The sequence below is a fragment of the Nesoenas mayeri genome, assembly GCF_963082525.1.
Source record: "Nesoenas mayeri genome assembly, chromosome: 3".
Lineage (NCBI taxonomy): Eukaryota > Metazoa > Chordata > Aves > Columbiformes > Columbidae > Nesoenas > Nesoenas mayeri.
In genome coordinates, this window is record NC_137544.1 from 98,596,142 (window position 1) to 98,616,866 (window position 20,725).

General features: G+C 40.0%; 1 protein-coding gene across 4 annotated transcripts in view; it reads right to left on the minus strand.

Moving 5' to 3' along the window:
* Positions 1-20,725, minus strand: part of ESRRG (estrogen related receptor gamma) — a gene marked incomplete at its 5' end in the record, with an annotated part of 369,448 nt that overhangs the window by 150,769 nt on the left and 197,954 nt on the right. The window contains one exon of one of the 4 annotated variants that reach the window (XM_080340929.1): positions 7,336-7,391. The exons of the other annotated variants lie outside the window; for them this stretch is intronic. Coding sequence (XP_080197055.1) covers positions 7,336-7,391 — 56 coding nt within the window. Of the gene's footprint in view, positions 1-7,335; positions 7,392-20,725 lie in introns of those variants that run through there. 4 annotated transcript variants of the gene reach the window in all.

Sequence of the window (20,725 nt, forward strand, 5' to 3'; positions counted from 1 at the left end):
CACTATACAGAGGATTATACAAACTGCTAGTAACTGGCTATACTAAGAGCACAGCTAAGTACACACAGGACTACGATTTCACCTTTTTTTTTTAAACTATTTTTCTTTATTAGGTTTTGCCATTTTGTATTTCCTTAAAAATATTCATGGGTGAGATTAACAAAAAAGTGTTTCTTCCAAAAGTAGCTGTATAAACAAATCCAGCAATAAGGGTAAAGGAGAAGAGAAGACCAATATCACGGATAATGATAGACTGAATAAAACAAGCCACCTCCTCCTCTCTGTAGCCGTGCTGGCACCTTTATATGGGAAGGAATTTCAGAAACGCTTGGGAACAAGTTAGCACTACATTTTAGATAGACTTTTTCATTACACTTGCCAGTATTTCTACATCTGCAGGACATGAAATTGTTTAGTGTCGGCTGACTCAGTGACAGGGGGGCTAGCTTATAATTTTTTAATTATATTTTTACCTTTTTTTTTTTACTTGCCTTTTCTTTTTTTTTTTTTTCTGAGGCCATTCAAAACAAGCAGCAGCAACTCCACATCATCTTCTCATTCTAACTTGCCAAAGCCATCAATCTCTGATCACACCTATTAGAATCTCGCCGTAGCCAACATACGTTTTGCGACAGCTTGACCAGTTGTTTAAGGAAAGAGTGTGTGATGGAGCAAAGCTAAATCGACACATCTGTGATACTTCTGACACCCCTCAGCATGGCTAATATTAATTTGTTTTCTTTGGCTAGGTAAGTGCTGCCAAAATACATTACATATGGTATGTAGTTCCAATGAAAATGATGAAGAGGAGACGTGCAGGTTTTTTCACTAGCAACATGACAAGATACAGAGGAGTAAGCGACATCCGTGCTAGCCTACACAGTAATAAACTAAAAACCCTCAAATCACTTTAAAATAAAGTTTGGTTTCAGAACATAACCCTTTAAGAGAATCTGCCCTCCCACATAAAGACTGTAGCTCAAACCTGCAAAGAAGTTTTACTCAGAGAAAGGGAATATAATTTTTAATATATGATACAACGATATATTTAGACTGTTCTCATATGCATAGAGGTAACTCATCATGTTCTAGTATGTTATCATATACATAAATGTGCACAATTCTGTACAAGAATATTATAAATGGCTTGATGAGACTGAGAAAAAGGAGTCTCTATTTCACACACCCGATATACTAACTTTCTGCAGTATCTGGAGACCCTTCTCCAATTTCATGCTTAACGTTCTGTGTTACTGTCATGAAAAATATGAGAATCATATTTCTAATAGGTTTTTTTTTGTTTGCCTTGTAAATTATTTTGATCTAAATCAGAAAATTCCATCTAGATTTCATGAAAATTCAGAATTTGTTAGACATCCAGCAGTAAAGAAGAACAGCATATGCTTGACTTGTGCTCCATTGAAGTACCTATATCGCTCTAACTTTCATTACAACGTTACCAGAGATATTTCCTAATAAGGCTAGGAAGCTGAAGCAAAAAAAAAAAATGTTTCAATTTTAAAAGAAGTGGGAAATGATGTTCTGATTAAAAAGCTATGCTCCTTAAAAAGGGCAGATAATTAGAAATTAGACAAGATGCCCTCTAACGCAAACCTGCTATATTAAGCAATAGCGGAGAGAAAAGCCCTTCTTTGTTCGAAGGAAATACAAATTAATTGAAAAACATTACAAGCATTATGTAAACAAATCCATGAGATTTAAAGCTCCTGTAACATGGCAAATACATAAATTGTTTCACAAGACATAGGTGTCAAAAGGCAACATTCTACCGTATGTATCCAAGTTACTCTAAAGTGCTACTGAAAAAGCAAACCAAAATCCTTAGAAAAAAACAATAATCTTTGAAATAGCAGTACATAATTCAGTTTAATAATTTTCTTTAATGTTTCACAGTATTTTTACTTCCAGACAAGCAAATCATATCAAAAAAACTAGACGATTTTTGGTGAGAACTAAGGACTACTAAAATAGAATGAGTATTTTATATTTTTGTCTGAAGACAACATGCTTTATATTAATGGCCACATGTAGGAGCCCTCCCCCCCAAAGAATAATTCTATTCTTTAGGCATAAATGTAATCGTGTGTCCAAGAACACATGTAGCTGAAAAAACAGTTCTGTGGTTGAGAGTCAAAACTTACAGGGATCTGAATAAATATTAGTCACGTAAATTACTTGGAAAAGGAATTTTTTATAAACAAACAAACAAAAAAAATACAGCCTATTTTAAAAGCAAAATTCTAGATGCAAATACAGAAAATGCTAGATTACATGGAAAATCTCATATTAAATCAGGTGCAAGTATTTTATCTACATTGCTAACCAGCTCTCTTCTCATGGATAAGAAAAAAATGAAAGCAGCAGGTTTTTGACAGGCAACTGCATAGGAGGAAGTTATATAGCTCTGCATATACTTACTGTATACATGTCTGTGTGCATACACACAATAATAGATGTACATTGCAGAAATTGCATACAGAATACACTAGATACCTGGAACACACACATATGCACAGATAGGGATGTATTTGAATTCAAAACTTGCTGTGCATAGGCAGAGGACTTCCACTTAAAATGCAGATATATAAAACATAAAACCACACATACACACGCTTCTACAAATAGGGCTGTATGCACGTACGATTACCTAACTCAAGCCTAAAAGTAAAAGAGGATACATGAAATATAAAAGAACATGTAATAAGTGGAATGTCAAGCTGCAGCGACGGTTGGTGTCATCCCTGCACTATCAAACACACATATGAGTATGACTGGAGACAGAGAGGCTAAATATTTCACTGTCAGAGCATGTCGAGAAATGCAATTCATTTCTCTCTCATGTGCTTTAGGACAATGACAATTTAATACAAGGCCAGTGGATGTAAAAGAGATAAAAACTGAACAAACTGGCCTGGCATAATCACAGATTTCCTCTAGAGAGCTTGGTAGCGTGAGGCTCATATGCACTTGTAACGGATCAACATTTTATTGTTTCTTCCCTCCATGAATTCGCCATGAAGAAGAATTCACAGCAAAGCTCATCGTATAGACAGAGGCTCCTTTAAGCTTCAATAGGAACAAGAGTTCCCATATTTTTTTTTCCTATTTATCCTATGCATTTCACTTATCCTAAGCAAAAAATAATTTAGATACTTTCTTAAAAGGTTCAAATAAGTGTTTTTTTCACTCCTACTTACATTTCCACAGGGGTGCAAGCAACCTCCCTGCAGGTCAAGGGTCAGTCCTTTAAAAACACTCTGTTAAAATGAATAATCATATCACTTATAAATAATTCATATTTTCATACCATAATTTTTCTATCATAATTTTGCCGTGTGACATACAGAAATAGCAGCATAGCATATGGACTGACATATCTGTAAAAATAGACATCATACTTTTTAGCTACTCTAAGCAAAGTAGGCTTCAAGTATTGTTAAATATTATCATGGACATGCTACCTTCTGTATTTGATGAATAGCACCATGTATTTGAAATTAATTGCAAAAGTAGGGTTGGCTAATGAGGCGGCCCTTATCTTTTCTCAGCAGTGCAAGCACAAGTATTTTTCTGCTGGCTCAATATTTTTTAAATGCCCAAAATGCTATTAACTAAGTTGAAATCTGATTAAAATATGAACGCTAAAATATTCACAACAGCTAATACAGCTACACACAAAAAAAGAAAAAGACTAAGGAAATTCTTATCTCTTTTTTTATCATTAAGCATGTGTTTTCAAAAATAATAATTAAATAAATTGTTCCCTACAGATCTTCCCAGTTGTTTTGCTTCCCATTAGCATCTTTGAAAACAGTTTGTTAAGACAATAGTTATTCTTTATTATGGAACTATGGGGATGGCGCCCTTCTACCTGCCTTGGTTTAAAAAGAAATCTGTAGGAAATGTTAAAGCTTAAAGACTCCTAGAAAAAGGGCAGTGTGCCTCAGGAAAAAATAGGGGGGAAAAAAAAAGAAGTATACAAAAAATGATCAGCCATTCAAGAGAATTAATGGATATCCACAAGGGCTTTGCTAATAACACGGGTTAATTACCGCTGCAACGCACCAGGCTCAGTAAATAAAAGAGCACAACCATAAACACATTAAAATGAGCAACCATCACTAAAAGAGGGGCAAGCCCCAGTAAATGAAAAGCTGTCAGACGGGCATTTCAGCACAAACCCTTTATACTTTCTGCAGGATTTAAAAACTTGCCAGCAGTCTATCAAAACCCAAAAAGCAAAGCCCTAGGCCCGGCAGCAGAGGAGGAGGCAAGGAGGCAGGGCAGGCCAGCCTGCTGCCCAAGGGGGAACGTGGGCAGGGGCTGCCCGCTCACCCCCACTGGGGGCTGCCTGCCCACGGCAGCGCTGCCTCACCTAGCACACCGGGTGCGTGCACCGAGGCCTGCAGACGTTTGACTTTAGTATTAACTTCGGTGTTTATTTCTTAATAACGACTTTAAATAACTATCTAATAACCCAAATGCATGAGGTTAAAGATCTCCACAGCCTGGAGAAACCAAGGAGCAGAATCAAGTGCTGCTTCCCACTTCACAAAGAAGCGTTCTTCAGTCCACCCCTTTCTTCCCTTTCCAAATGAAAGACCCTTCAAAAAGAAATTCTTTGGGAATTAGAAGCTATGCCAAAATGTTTAAAAGAAGAAGTGAAACTGACATAAACTCTTTTATGTTTAGCATATAATCGCCTCTCGTGCACACACACAAATATATATCTTTACATGCTGATACATGTGAGTATACACACACACACTTCTATTCATACACAAACATAACCCAGTCAGACTCGCACAATAACTCTGCAGACCATTCCTACACTGAAAAAATAAAAAATGTGTATACTGACCATCATTGCACTGAAGTATTCACAGGATGTGACGCGTATGTCCACTTTTAAAATGTTACAGCCATTCTACAAAATCTTTATTTCTTGTACCCTCTGCATTTTATCCGTTGCACTGTAAGATGAAAATCTATCCATACGGTAACAGCTGAATTTGTTTCCCATTTAAACGCTGTTGCACGTTTTTAAAAGGAGAAAGTAAGGAAACTGCTGAGGGTTCCAATTAATGAAACACAGTGAGCCACAAAGGGCAAACATACATAGTGCACAGAAGCTTTCTGGAGTTACAAATCTCCTCAGTTTTCTATGCTTGGCATTCAGAGATCATGTTTAAATTCACTAAACTAGTCTCGTTCCTCCCCCCGCCTTTTTTGGAGTGTTTCTATTGCCCTTCCTTCTTCCAACAGCTGTGACAACTGTTAAAACAGTCAGTAAAATTAAGTCCACTCTATAATCCTTTAGTCAATGTTACATTTTAATCAGAGGTTGAAGGAGATTTCATGTTATGAACGCACTGATTCATTTAGAATGATTAAACTGATACATATGTCAAAATGAGCTGATGTATTTATTGCATCTGTTATCTTATTAACTATTAGCAATTATTAGTGTTATTGTTATTGCTGGAAAAGCAAAAAGCCAAGGTTACAGCTGGCTTTAAGTTATTGCATTCTTTAACATGCTCTGCCTTAAAATCAAAGCATACCTAGTGACGGTCAGACAGATGTCTGTGCACTCCCAAAATGTTCCGACAATTTTTAGCTCAAATACTCTCTACCCTCATCCGTAATATAAGACCTGCAGAAACTACTGTATTTATTTTGTATGTCCTTATACTTGTATATGCATGCACATGTGACAATATATAGTCAAAACACTATTACTATGAATATTAATAACATGTAAAACTCTGGAGCTTATTAATTGAGAGAAACAGATACATTGGTGAACGTTACTTATTCCTCCATGTCCGCTTAGCCGCACGTGTCTCAAACCCTACGCTCGGACAATATATTGGGAGTGTTTTAAGATGACTTTTAATTGAGTCAAAGAGGAAGAAAAGAATTAGTTTGAATCTTGCACCAGAGCCAAAAAGACATGTGCCCCGATTTCATTTAAATGCATCTACTCTAAGAGGCTTATCTAAACTAATCATTCAAATTAGCTGTAAGAAGGTAAATTCAAGAAAGCTCCTTTGGGGGTGGGAAAAAACATCCACAAAAAGAAAAAAAAAAAAAAAAAAGGAAAAAAAGAAAAAACCACACAACTTCTCATTTTTTTATGTATTTTATAAAAAATGTGTCACTGTTAGTAAAAGCCATGGAAATTGCACTCTTACATTTATGAAGCTATCATGCACTAAACAGCAGCTCACAGTGCACTGACCTATAAACCACATTTGAGAGGGCATCCTTCTCTGTTTATTTTCTTTTATTTATCCCAGAACATTACAGCAGGTTTCCCTGTCTCCCCAAACTGTATTCCTGCCAGCCAGGCTATTTATTACTTCCCGTATTATTTCACCAATATGTGATCACCGCAATTCACTTTTCATCTCTGGCTTAATTACAAATAGCCGTGCAATACGCAGACACTAAGGACAGCTAGTGGGCATCTACCTATAATACACTGTCACCTCTCGATACAGCCTTTCCACGGGCGATGCTTGGCTACCGGATTGGCTTTTCTCTTCGGTGTTACTGTCACCCCCAACGTAATACGAAGGCACGGCTACGTAAGTGGCTCGACATAAAGAAAAATGAATCGGTGACAGCTCCCGTGATGTACTAATATTTAATCCCGGCTGTGGGCTGAAACCAAGTTCCGGAGCCGCTCTCGCCAGCCCCACACCGCCTGCTTTGGTTTGGGTGCCACGTTTTCCGCCGGAGACACTCCGCCAGGTAGCTACTAAGTGCCAGCCAAGAACTGCGGCTCGTTAAAAAACTATTCCGCTGCCTATTGTAGGGAAAAGCAAGAGCAGAGGGGGCCGCGCCGGGCGGCACGGGCCCCGGCAAAAGTACCCAGCGCCCCAGCGGCCCCTCACGCTGCCCGGCCGGAGCGGCGCCCCCCGCCCGGGCGGCCGTTCCCCCGGGGCGCGCGGCCGCTCCCAACGGCCGCCCCGGCTCCCTCCCTCCCGCCCGCCGCCTCACGGCCGGAGCCGGCGGGGGAGCCGGCGCACCTGTCAGACTGCGAGCGCCGGGGCTGGCCGCTCGCCCGCCGACAGCACCGCTGCTCCCCGGCGCGGAGCGCCCCTCTGCCGGGCGCCTCCCGCCCGTCCCCCCCCTTCCCTCAGCGCGCAGCCGCCGCGCAGTGCCCCGGGCCGGACCGGGCCCGACGCGCCCGCGACGGCTCACGCCCGCGGCCCCGGCACAGCGTTACCTGCAGCGGCGTCTAGGCGCCTGTCATGTTTTGGGGCAGGCGGCGGCGGTGGGGTGGGGGCGGGGAGCGGTACCTACTCTTCCTCGTAGTGCAGGGAGAGCGGCTCCGGCAGGCAAAGTTCTACCGAATCCATGTGCGCCCGGCGACCATTCTTCGTGCGCCCCCGCGGTAAATCAAAGTTTCCGTGGCCGAGCGCCGCGCACTTGGCAGGGGTGCGCTGCGGCTCCGGCGGCGGCAGGCGCGGCCAGTTGGGACCAAAAGCTCGCCCGCGCGCCTAATCAAGGACTTAAAGCCCCGCTCGGAGCTCATGAATATGAAGTAGGGCTTTACATATGCAGTCCCCCCGGCCCGGGGGGACGGCGGATTGGTGGGGCGGTGGCCAATCAGGCGCCAGGGGCGCCGGGGCGGCCCGGCGCGCGGGGCCGCGCGGCAGGTAGAGGGTGGGGCCGGGGGAGCGGCCTGAGGCGGCGGCGGCAGTTGGGGCAGAGCCCGCAGACATGTCCGCGCCGCCCGCCCGGCGCGGCCCGGCCCGGCCCGCCGGGGCTCCGCTCCCCGCCCCGCTCTCCCGGCCGCCTCCAACTTCCAGCGCAGTTCGGCAGGTACCTCGGCAGGCTCCCCGTTAAGGTGGCGAAGGATCGCGCGTAAAGGTAGAGGACGAAGTTTGCGCGGCCGTTGCCGGTTGCGGCCGGCCGGGCTCGGCTCGCGCTCCCGCCCGCCGCCTCCCTCACCTTTGGAACTGCTCGGCGCCGGGGGAAAAAATAAATAACAATAACAACACCAAAGGGCAGCCTGCCGAAGCTTCTGGGTAACTCAACTTTTCATTGTCATCCGAGTTGCTGGGGGCGGGAGGGATAGGGGCTGGTATTTTGTTATCTGTCATGTATATTAATAGATATATAAATATATAAATTTGTATGGCAATATACAATTCTCTATTTCAAAATCAAAAGCCTCATTGGGTACTTACTAAAAAAGGTCATTTCTAACAAAACGAGCACTCAAATCTATTCCGTAACAGCACGGGTGCATCTGGGAGCGTATACAGGTATATATGTGTTGACATACAGGTTAGCCACATCTTAACATGGGTTTATTCAAGATGTGTACCCCTGTGCGAATATTTAGATGTTTAGATGTATATATTTATATATACTAAAGAGAAATAAAAGCTCCAGAACTGATCAATTTCGTCTGTAACTGTGGAGGGATTAGAGGGGACTAACTCAGCCTGCCTCATTTTAACAAGATAAGGACTGCGCTGTAGTAGGTCTGCATTAATAAATCCAGGACTGTGCATAGACCTCTACACAGTGTTTGGGGGGTTGGGCTTTTGTAAAGTAAATTTTACCAAACTAAAAGGGAAATAAAAACAGAGCCCTGTATGCATGCCTGTATAAACATCACCAAGCCCATTTCCAGCAAACCACTGCTTAGAGCCAGCTGCTTAGTTGCTCATCCCTGCCGTATGAAAGGTCTCTGATTAAACTTGCTCCAAGAAAATGGCCATACTCAGATTTAGGGACACTGTTTGCACTGAAACACACACATACCCCATTTTGAAAGGATCAGTAATAAAATAGGAGTGTTTTTGTTTTTTTTCTCAAAAACTACTGGTTTTACTTAATATTAGTACTAAGACACCATGCTTATTTTCCAGATTCAAAGTGTTTCTGCCCCTACCAGTGAAAACAGATGTAGGCTATTTCTGGCGAGAGAAAAAAAAAAAAAAACAAAACCCAAAACACTGGAAAGACCATAATTGTTTATAATTCAGCTCAAATGTTGCAAAATCTTTTGTGACTGGAACACTAACATGATGCAAATGGCAATCTTTTAGATCAACACAAATCAGTGCGCACCCTCAGAATGCATTAATACCACTCACAAATGGGAATGCAAATTCCCTCTCCAAATCTGTTTCACAGAATTTTACCAAATAAATACAGCAGCAGAACGCAATTCCAAAATATATAAGTTCAATAGACATGTCTGTATATGTTTATAGGAAAGAGACTCCAGTGTTATTTAACTTTACATGAAGACTGGGCCTGCTTCCTACAAACCTGGTATAAATACATGCAAGTTTAGGAATCAGAACTCACACAGCAAAACTACAGCTCAGTCTACTGTATAAAAGCAGGTAGTCAAAGCTTAATTACCAGTAGCATTATGATGTCTATATTGTTAAATGTGAACTCTGTAATTAAGATGTAAATTCACTTGTGAGCACTGAAATAAAAAGCTTTGAAATGTAGAGTAAAATCCAAGTGCTCTGTGGAAAGATCAGAGACAAAAAAATCAGTTTCTATCAAATTTAAAAATGAGAGGCATGTAATCATGTTATTGTATTAGAATGTCCTCCTTAAGTAGCAATTTGATGAATGTCGATTCTGGAATCAAATCAGAACTTGAATATGATATTTTTCTGAATATGTATTTGTATTACTATATAAACCAAAAATACAGTTCCTACAAACTGATTTACATGTTCACATTGGCAAAACATGAAAATATAAATATATTGTTTGTACTCAGTGTCTCTCTGAGTGCCTGTTTGTAGATTTATACCCAAAATTGCTATTTTTCAATATTTTATGCTAAAATGCCTTGAAATGTTTTCATGTGTATGTGCTTTCTTATTTAAAAATCACCCATAATGAATCCCTATACATGGGTAATTTGATAAGGTCAGTTTTCTGTGTTAAGTTCCCTGGAATACACTTTCCTTAAAATATGACAGCTAATACATTTTGAAATTTACCAAAGCACAGGTTAGCTTGATTTCTACTTTCCTTCACTATCTCTTAAGATTGTATATTTATGTTCAGGTGCTGAAATATAATGGTCTCTTTCCTTCTGTCATGGTCTGTCTTCCTGTGAGCCCTTCTTTTCCTGTTCGCATAGTTTCCACTACCTTTTTGGCTTGTCGTCCCCCACCCTTCCCTGCACCCTCCAAAGGATACATTTTTCTACTCCCCCTGTGAACCAGCACTACCTTTCTATCAAACATCTTTCATCCAAGTAAGCAGCTCTCCTCCCTGCCGGTGCTGCTTCTTGGCGAACCAGAAATACAGTGCTGTACTTTGCATGTTGATAAACAAAGCAGTTGGCTTCTTCCCCCCAGGGAATGTAAGTGTCACCTCCACCAGACTGGGGCCTGGAATTCCAACTACATTCTTGAACTTGGGTTTCACAGTTACTGATCAGTTTGAGGAAGGAAAAAAAAAGGATAAGAGATTACAGCAGCAAATAAACTGGGGCTAAGTGAAGCTTCATTTTCTCAAGCTTTTCTGTAGGAATAAATAAAAATAGTAGTAGGGAAAAGAAAAAAAGCAAAAGAGGTATCAGTTTACTGAATTTTATCAGGGGACATAGAATAAGAACATGCATGCAAACACATGTCTGCACTAACTTATCAAAACGTACAGTGCAAAATCTTACCACAAGGAGTCTATACAAAACAGTGGTAATGGAATCAGAGAGGGGAAGGAAAAAATCATCATGAGTGCCTGCACCAGTCAAGGGGCATTACTCAACAGCACCTACATTTCAATATCTCTCTCTGCATATAATTTTTCCTGTGTACAGTACATCTTTAAGCATCCTCACATTTAAATACTATAGACATTTCAAGGCATCCAAACAGCCAGATCCTTAAAACACAACTACCTCAAGGCAATGGAAGAAGTAAGAGTCAGCGGCACTTCACAGAAGCCGCACAGTGCATTGTGCCAAATGTGTATTTATCAAAAGAAGCAACAAGCTGAAGCCATCTGGGAAGTAACATGAGTCTATTAGCTGCTGAGAATTTGTTTGAAAACAGGTATGTTGTTACTTTAGATAGAAGTTTTCCAAAGACTACAGCATCTTACTCAAAGTCTAGCTGGGAAATATCATATTGTTAAGAGTCCACAATAAATAGCGGAGTATCATCAAATATGTGATTTTCTCTTTATTCGCAGTCCTTAAGTAAAGAAACACAACCCAAACATTCTATGCTACAGCAAGATCAACATTAGAAAAATACTGTCACTGTCTACTCGTCTTAAGACAGTTTTGCCTTTTGTTCTTCTCACTGAAAAGCACATGGTGCATCCCGGGATGTACCGCTAATGAGTTAAAAAAAAAAATGCTACAAAAGTTCAGAATTTTGCTCACCTGCTTGTACATAGTTGGACAAACTGTAGCAGGTTATTACTTTAAAGCCATCTGCTACTTCAGTCTGTATTTAGCATTAATTACTCCTTGTTTTAATCTTGGGGAAAAAAGCTCACATAGCACAATCTCCGAATGTTCCTTAGAACTTTTCTACAGTGCATTCACAATCACACAGAGCAAGGCTTTCAGCTTTTGCTGCTACACTCAGTTCCAGCATATAAAAAATGTCTCGGTGAAATAACAGCAATTGCCTTACCAAGTTACTGAACTACATTCAATTCATCTGCTCTCATGTAAATACTCCGTATTTTCCCCTTGTTTTATTTTCAAGGACACGGCATGGTTATTTAAATGACTGCCTTCACTGGTACAGAATAGAAACCATTCACATTGCTATAAATTAAAATTATTCTCTTGACGAAACACCTTTTCCGAAGTCTCTGACAAAAAGAAAGGGAAAAAAACAGAAGAAAAATAAAAGGAGCCTCTCATACATTGCCTGTCACCTGCCAAAAAAGGTCTACTCCCTAAAGAAAATTCGGGCACACACTTCAATATGGATATCTCACTATTACCCCAAGCTCTTTTTTTAGTGTAAATTTCTTCAGAGAAGCTGAAGTGTGTTACTGTCTCAGACAGCCAAGGATAAGATGACTGAGGGAATTCAGTTGCTCTGTTTAATTAATACAGGATTATTTCACTTTCATTTTGTGAAGCTAATAATATGACTGGTGGAATGTCAGTAAAAATTAAATCATAAACTAGTGCAGTACCAAAGGGAAAACTTACTTTAGTTATGGAGTATTCCCAGCAGAAATCTTGAAAATCTTATACATATTTACACTGATAAAATACCACATGTACTTCATGGGATACTGCAAGCTTTCTACAATCCTTGTGGCATGTATTTACAGAGCAAGAGTTAACATTTTGAGATTACACATTAATAAATGAGTTGCAGTTATATTGTTTCTTGAATGCTAAGCACCACATACTAAACGCAGGAACACGTTCAAGGTCAATGTCCTATTTTAGACCTTTTCAGCAGCTGTGATATTATGATAATCACACTTAAAATATTCCTATAGAAAGAGTAAATTAGCCCTTTTCACTAGAAGGATTATTATGATAAACAACAAATCTGAAAGAGGACAAATTCAGTTTTGGGTTTTTTTGGTGTGGGGTTTTTTTTGTTTGTTATTGGTTTGTTAGTTGGTTGGGCTTGGGTTTTTTGTCCCCAATGCAATAAATTGCTGTCCCTGTGATGGCTTTTCTATCCAGGAATTTTTTTAAAAGTCCACACTATTCTGCACTTACATTACCTTTTGGTTTTCTTTTGGAGGCCTCACCTTTATAAAAATACCCTCCTTAAGAAGCACTTGTGCTTCCTGTTAGAACCAAAACATTCCAGTTGACATCCCATTCTACCACCTATGCTGTGGTGAAATGTAATATCCCTGCTAAACCAGAAGGGAAAGAAGAAAACTTAGCATCAGCAGCTATTGCTAAGCAAGATTAGGGGTTTAGCTCCATCTAATTGAGAGATGAGATGTGTCCCTCAATGGGTCTCTTCCCACTCCCCCACCAGCCCTTCTACCTGACTGCAAGCTCAAAGTGCTAAAAATAGAGGAAGATGGAACGTAAATATTTCCCCAGTGAAAACACCAATAATCTTTACTATGAGCTGACACGAATTGCTTGTTACACCGCCCTAGGATATCATGGCTTGAAGCGAGAGCGCACATACACACAGAGCCACCAACCATCCTCAAAGCTCCTGTGCTGTGTATTCGTGCGCCTGCATGTCGCAGAGGCTCCTATGACATCTGACTTGGAGCCAGCACACCTGCTGAACAACACACGTTCTCTCTAGCCTGCCTTGTTTCCCCTCCCCGACCGTCCCAGCCCATCTTCCATCACTCTCTTTCCTTTTTCTTCCCCTGCTCCCCCTTCCACTCTCTTTGCTCTGGCATTTTTTATTATTAATGTTATTGCTATTATTACTGTCCAAGCATAAGCTGATCCACAGGGGAGCCTGTGTAATTTAACCCCTCAAGCACTAAATTCCTTCACATGTGCCAAAGACACAGGTTTGTTGTTGCCTCCAGCAATATCCCAGGAAGACGAGTGATGGCGGTGTCATATCATCACACAGCGACTTAATCTATTGCGACACCCAGGGAACGGGTAACTGAAGAGATTTACAGAACACGCTCCCTGACTGAATACAAAGTGTTATCCCCTTTACCAACAAACTCAAGTCACATGAAACAAAGTGAAACAAATTTTACCCTCCTATGGCTCATTGTTTCCATGACTGCTTTATCCAATCCTATCACTGCATTAGTTGTCCCACTGTACATCTTCTAGCAATATGATACCTTTTTTTGACATTTTTGTTCTCCCTCCTTTGTTCTCCTGTTCTCTGATTAACAAACAGCCAGATCATGTTGAACTGCCAATTAACATAGCCTCACAAATCTTTTATCCATACACTAGATGACTGGAACCATCACTTACATCAGGGTTATCTCTACATGCTGTCTTTATGTTGCCTGACATCTAATGCATGCTTTTTAAAAGAATAAAGGGCCTGCTCTTCCTAAAGGTGCAAGGAACACTCAATTATAAATACAGTTTAGCTACAATAAACACCAGCAAGAAGGAAAATACCTATTTTTAAAGTACTGAAAACCAAAAAACTCATCTGCTTGTCAAGCACAGACTTTCCATGTGGGTGTCCTACTTTTGTTATCCATAACTATTAGGGAATAATTCAATGTAATGTAGAAGTATACAGCTGTTCTCTCCAAGATCAAGGTGAGATTCTCTATCTTCTAAGATTTCACTGACCTGGGAAGCAAGTATTTGGCACAGAATTAATACTGGAGACAAATGAGACTAATGAAATGTCCTCAGCTCAGGATAACCTGACTGTGCTGGTGAATCAGAGCTTTCACCATGGGAAATTAACAGCTTTGAAACAGCCAAAAGAAACTGGTAAGGAAGCTTGACTTCACATGCTCAAGAGTAAACAAATCCTTCCTCCCCATAAAGTGCTAGCTACCCTTAACTCGTCTCTAGACACCTCAGATCTCAAGCAGGTAGAAACTTCACTACTGAAGGCCACTGAAATCTGCCACTATGGTAACATCATTTTCTTTCTGTACATGTAGCTTCTTTTAAATGCATACATCAGCTGACCAACTAAACCTTTAATATTTTAAACTTTGTATATATGCATATTCAGATTTCAAGTCAAACGATTTCTTGGACAAATAAGTATTTAAACCAAGTACAGGAAGGCGTTAAGAACATCTTGTTCTTTTGCCCACTCATTAATATGAAGAGACTTAAAATAACAGTTTTCATGGATATACAGGTCCCAGATGGGTACACTGTACTGATCCTGTAACTCCAAGGAAACATGGAATTCACCACCAATCGCACTTTTCCCAGATCCTACAGATCCATACACCTGAACATCAAAGATCTGATGGTCTTAAAGGATGCCTTTAGAGAACATATCAGGATGCACTGAGATGCTGTTCACCACTCTTATACTAATTTTCCACTTCATGGTTGGTGGAAGGCCTAGAATACCAGTCAAAAATCTGTCAGTATACACCAATACAAGTGTAACAACCCTGCTATCTCTACTAGTCTTGTACACTAACACTAAACGGGATCACATTAAGATCTTTAACACAATACATAAGAATCACACATTAACAAAAAAAGTCTGTTTGTTGTGGTTATTACAATGAAATTTTTTTTCTGACTGTACTAGTAAACATGATTAAATAAGACGATGTAATAGTACCGACATCATTCTGCAGCTAAAGCCTTCTATCATCACCTGGGTTTCTCTCCTATAGCAGCTTCATTCCTATTGACCAGACAGTTAGCCCTATTCAATTATTCAATCTCAAATCAATAGATTTAGCTCTGTGTGTAATGGTTAAGGTGTAAAGTCTATGCATATGCTCTTCCAGCATAATTCATGTGCTTGCAAATTTGGATTTATATTCTAATATCCACCTTCAGAAACATGCGAAGTTAAGTTTTTCATATTAGTTTTCTTTCTCCTACCAGTTCTGCCTTCATTTTGGGTGTTAGAGTTCCAGAAATTTAGCTTAACTTCCCTATAACAGAAAATTCTGTCTTTCACAGATAAAAAAGTAAGAATTGTAATTATTTGATTCAAGTATGCTGAATAAAGCAATAAAATAGCAGTATGAGTTTTAAGCAGATCCAGTCAATATTTTCCTGCTAAAGCACTTACTCAAGGTATGAATTGATCCAGAAAGTACAACCTTTAGACTTAATGCACTTCTGACACTTGTATCACAAAACATTCAGTTCAGTCACTGTAGATGTGTGTGTGTGCACCTATACCTACACAAACACACATGTAAATGGAATATATCATGGGCTCTTGGTTATCTACATATATTTACACACCAAAAAAACCCCATAGTAAAATAGCAAGCTGAACCAACACACATGAAGAAGTGAAAGGCTCCATCTCTCATTCTAGTTAGAAGCAACTTTATTAATTTTGTCTCTCCAAAGTCCCCACTTCCCTGCTTAAGGAGCTTCCAAGTGAGCTGATTCGAAAGCACACCAAGTTACAGTGTCACATGCCCTACTTCTCACCTGAGACACAGATTTTACAGCCCTTTCTCAGACAAATTCATATTACCCTGAGTAGCACTCCTACCCAATAAAGCACTGTAGAACAGATTCCTAACACCAGCTTCCCGAAAGCACATCCATTTTTGCGCATCTAGAAAATAGATCTAACACTAACGCTGCAGTACAGTATCTTTACTGACCAGATAACCCAGAAGAACACAATTACAACTTATCTGAGCACAAGTTCAAACAATATTACTCAATGATTTCCTGGGGAACGCCCTGGCTGTTACCTGACTTGTACCCACCCAGGACTATGTTCAAAACAGCTGAAATTTATAAGCATGAGGATGATGGCAGGAAAGTGTTATAATAAGAAAATCTAAAGCAATTCTGCATGCAACCATTACAGTGTGAATGTTAAAAGGGACAGCCAAGAATTTATCTAATACTGTCAGCAAAACAATAGGCTTTAAAAAAATGGAAAGGCTTTTACAAATAAAATATCAAAAGGAAAAGTTGCAACTCAGTCTTCCTACTGACCTGTTTACTCCAACTTCAGATTATCTGCTCCTGAGGCATTAACATAAACTGCTCCAGTCTTATTAAAGGCCGTATCTGTATTCTTTAGCACTGTTTGCATTTGGTACACATATTTTCAGAATGCTAACAGTCTTTACTCAATAATGAATTTGGCAGCAAAACAAGAATCAGTTCTCTTTAAATGTTATTTTTCTAAATACATTCTCTAAACCTGATTGAGTTAGATCCTTGAATCATGCTTTGGAAGATGCAACTCAGAGTGTCTGAATAAAGTGAAGCACTTAAGCAAATCAGACTTTTATTCTTCATCCACTGAGAAGCCTGAGATTTAAGATGAAAGAGCTGGGCTGCCTTTCTCTTTCCTTATCCTTCAAGGTCCCTTCATTTTCCCTGTTTTCCCAGTAGATTTACTTGTAAATCTGGTGACAGCCACATCTGAAGTCCTGAGGTCTGACTCCTGACCTCAGTTATGTTAGCCCTTCCCTGCAGAAGAACTACCCCTTGGATCACTGACTTGCTATTATTCAATGGTTAATAGACATGACCTGTGCAATATTTTTTTTTATCTGGCTACAGTCCTATCTCTAAATTCTCTATTTTGGATGAATACCGATTTTTGTGACATGAAGTCTGCTATATAATGAAATGCAAACAATGAAAAGGCTAAATCAGTTTACAAAAAATCTATTTGTCAAACAGTGTGGAGATGCTCCCAATTTAGTCTGGGCAGTGCATGCTGCTCTTGATAAGGGAGTTAAAACCAAGCTGTTCCACTGCATAAAAATAAAAGCGTCTGCAAGAGAGATACATTTTCTTTTGGAGAATCTTCTCTGTAACCTGTAGCTAATTATAAATATTAACAACAAAAAAAAATACACACACTTCCCCCCCACCTCCTTGTATTCTGCAGGAATTTTCCAACAGCCAGGAGCACCGTTATAGTAGGTAACAGTAAACGCCTCCCCAGCGCAGTCCCCTTATGTCACATTTGCATTTCTATTCAGCTACATTGCCTGACAATGAAGCAAATGGGTCTGCCTTATCTGTACAATTCTGGACAACAGAGATTTCTAAGCCATACAAAGGAACGAGCTTAACATTCAGCACTCAACACCTCCCGGTGCCCCCCCTCCCAAGCCCTGTGGGGAATGCAGTCACACAAACACCTGTCTACACCAAAACCTGAAACCCTCACATGGTACCGAAAAGGAACCGGTTAAAATAATAAGAATAACAAGAAAATAAAATAAAAAGCTATCGAGACTTTAAAGGAGCTTGCCAGAAAATAGTCCCAATCCTCAAGATTTTCAGGCTTTGTTTGGATCATAACAGAAGTAAAGGAGTGTCCCTGGAATGTAAAAGCGGATAACATCTAGTAAACCATTTGTGACACCCGTTGTCCCTTTTAGGCTGGTATTTAATACGGCAGATGAAATCTAGGTATCCTTTTATCAGGGAAACTTCATATCACCCTACTTTTCATTAGAAAACCTTTAGCAGCTACGCTGGCTAACTCATGCCATTTCATTGCACTATGAGGAAATTTCTGGCTAATTCCTTCAAAATTAATATCGTCTCATTTAAAAGTGAGAAGTGACACAAAGAAACCTGCACAAGCTGAAACCTCCAGATCAAACTTGCGTTATGACAAGACTTAAGCCAGTGATAATACAGGCTAGGGCTTTAAGCAGCAAGGAAAAAAAAATACAGTGACACAATTCTATAGACACTTTGGATTTAGTCTGGCTTTCCTCTCTATATCTATATGTATCTACATATAGATATATATATAGAGAGAGATATATAGATATATGCACGCGTATCTGTCTTCTTGGCCCTCTCCCTTGCTCTCAAATGCTCAGGGTGGCAAACCAGGCTTTGTGCACACAATCTGGAGTTCAAGAAACTTCATTGTGGAGGGGGATATCCACATGTTTATTCGCATATACAGAAGTAATCTGGGGTATCAAGCATGGAGAGAAGGGTGGGAGGGTGTCTATCTTCTTGTCCTACTTACTATATCCTAAAGCACAATATGCATTTTACACAGAATACTGAATTTTACATTGCTAGCTTATACTTTAATTGTCCTGAACTTCCAGGTAAGGTTATTCTTTGCTGTTGAACAAATGCTGAATTTCTCCCTAGAGGTGGTTGCAATGAGTGGTGATTCTCTATCTTTTTCTCACTCACACAGTTTTGAAGATTTACAGGCATGAATATCATCGCGTGAACATAAAATGACATTATTATTGCCAGAAAACAAGGCAGTTAAGCACAGAGACAGTAAGGAATGCAGAACGCTTACTTGGATTCAAAGGAAACATGAAGCTCCTTAAAGCAGCTCATTTTTTTTTAAGTTTACTAGTATTGATGCTTCAAAAGCTGCTGCCTGTTGTTGTTGCCTTTGTGTGAGTTGGAGCCAGAGGTTATGGTACATTCTGCCTCCTCAAGTGCTAGTGAGCGAACAGCCAACTTTTATTATCCTTAGCACTGAAAATGGCTTTATTGCCACCGAAATACGAAACTACCAATTGTCCCGGTATCAAACCTAAAGCATTGCAGATCCCTCAAATGCTGTCAAGGTGACAGATCACTTTTCCCCTCAACTGTGCAGGCACATGAGCAAACTTCATACAAGGTGTGTGCTTACGGTGCAGTGCAGAGCAAAATTTAGTCTGGAAACTTGCTAGAACAAAATCAAATAATTGCTGCTACCGTGTCCATATTTTAAAACATTTTTCTAGATTGTACTGTTAGAGATATTATGAGATATCCCATACTACTACACTGCTGGAACTACTTCTGTCTGTTGAATTATTATTAAAAAAAAAAACAAAACAACTAGTATAAATGGAAGGAAGATACAGTAGCTGGATAGTTAGGAAGAAAATGGTCCAAGGTCTGCTTGAATCTCAAGTCAGGTCGTTTAATAGGCTCAGATAGCTATCCAAATGAAAATAACCCCTTACCTCTGCCCGCTCGCAAACAGCAGTCGCAGACTGCGCTTGCTGACTGCATGCATAGTTTATGCCCATGTACTGCATCTTGAAGATACCTATCATGATGGTTTCTACAAGGCTGTCCCTTCTGGAGTATAGTAAGCAATACAGCTGACCCAGAAGGATTAGATGAGAAATTCAACTAATTAATGAACCCTGCAGGCAAAACATCATTTCTTCTGCTCTTTGGGGCATTTACAAGGTCAGCTAGCTTTGCCTTTTTTTTTTTTTTTCCCTAGCATCAGGTCAGACTCAGCCTTCTGTCAACATACACAGGATTTTTAAGACAGTAGTGGCCACATAAAATTCAGTTGTCCCCAGTATCAAGCCAAACAACATGGTCTATTTTGTCTGATTCTGACAGTAAGGGAACAGTTCAGGCCAATTCAGTATTATCAAAATATGCTTCTCTAATATTTAGAATTATGAACACAATATTTCCCATTTAAGAAAATATTCTGGAAGACAACTTAAAATATTCTGGAACACAGCTCCATTCCCCCATCCCACTCTGCTGTCTTTCTGATAATCGCTTTTCTGAGCATCACATGTCACAGTTTTCTTCCATCTGCCAGGGAAGTTTCCCAAAAAGTATACCAGCTTCAAGAAATAAGGAATCTGAATAGAAGACATGTTCAGATAGAATTCAGAAAAATGATCAGCTCACCTCATCTGTTTCTCTAGCAACATGTGCACTGTTACTATCCAATGGCCTCTTTGGTAATAAACTTGTCCCACCTCCCATCTGCTGTTCTTGCTGGCCTCCTGCCACTTCAGCCTCAGTCCTTTCCTGTCTTCAAGATGTCATTCAACTTCACTTGGTCCCCTACCCATTTGTTTCTCTTTCCAAGTGAGATCAAGCATACATCTTTCTATGTCTCTCGCTCCAGCCTTTAACTTCTGCTCCATCTTTTTAGTAAGTGTCCATGTTTCTGCTCCATTTATCATAGTTGGCAGTATGCACTATGCAGGTGTCAAGGAAACCAAGAGAGAGTTCACTCTTCATGATATTGCCTTTTCAGCCTTCTTGTGGCTTGCCATTGAGCGTCAGCTCCTTAACACTAAGCTGTATGTTGAGAAGAATGTGTATCAGTTAAAGACAAATTACTTTAAGCCGACACAAGGA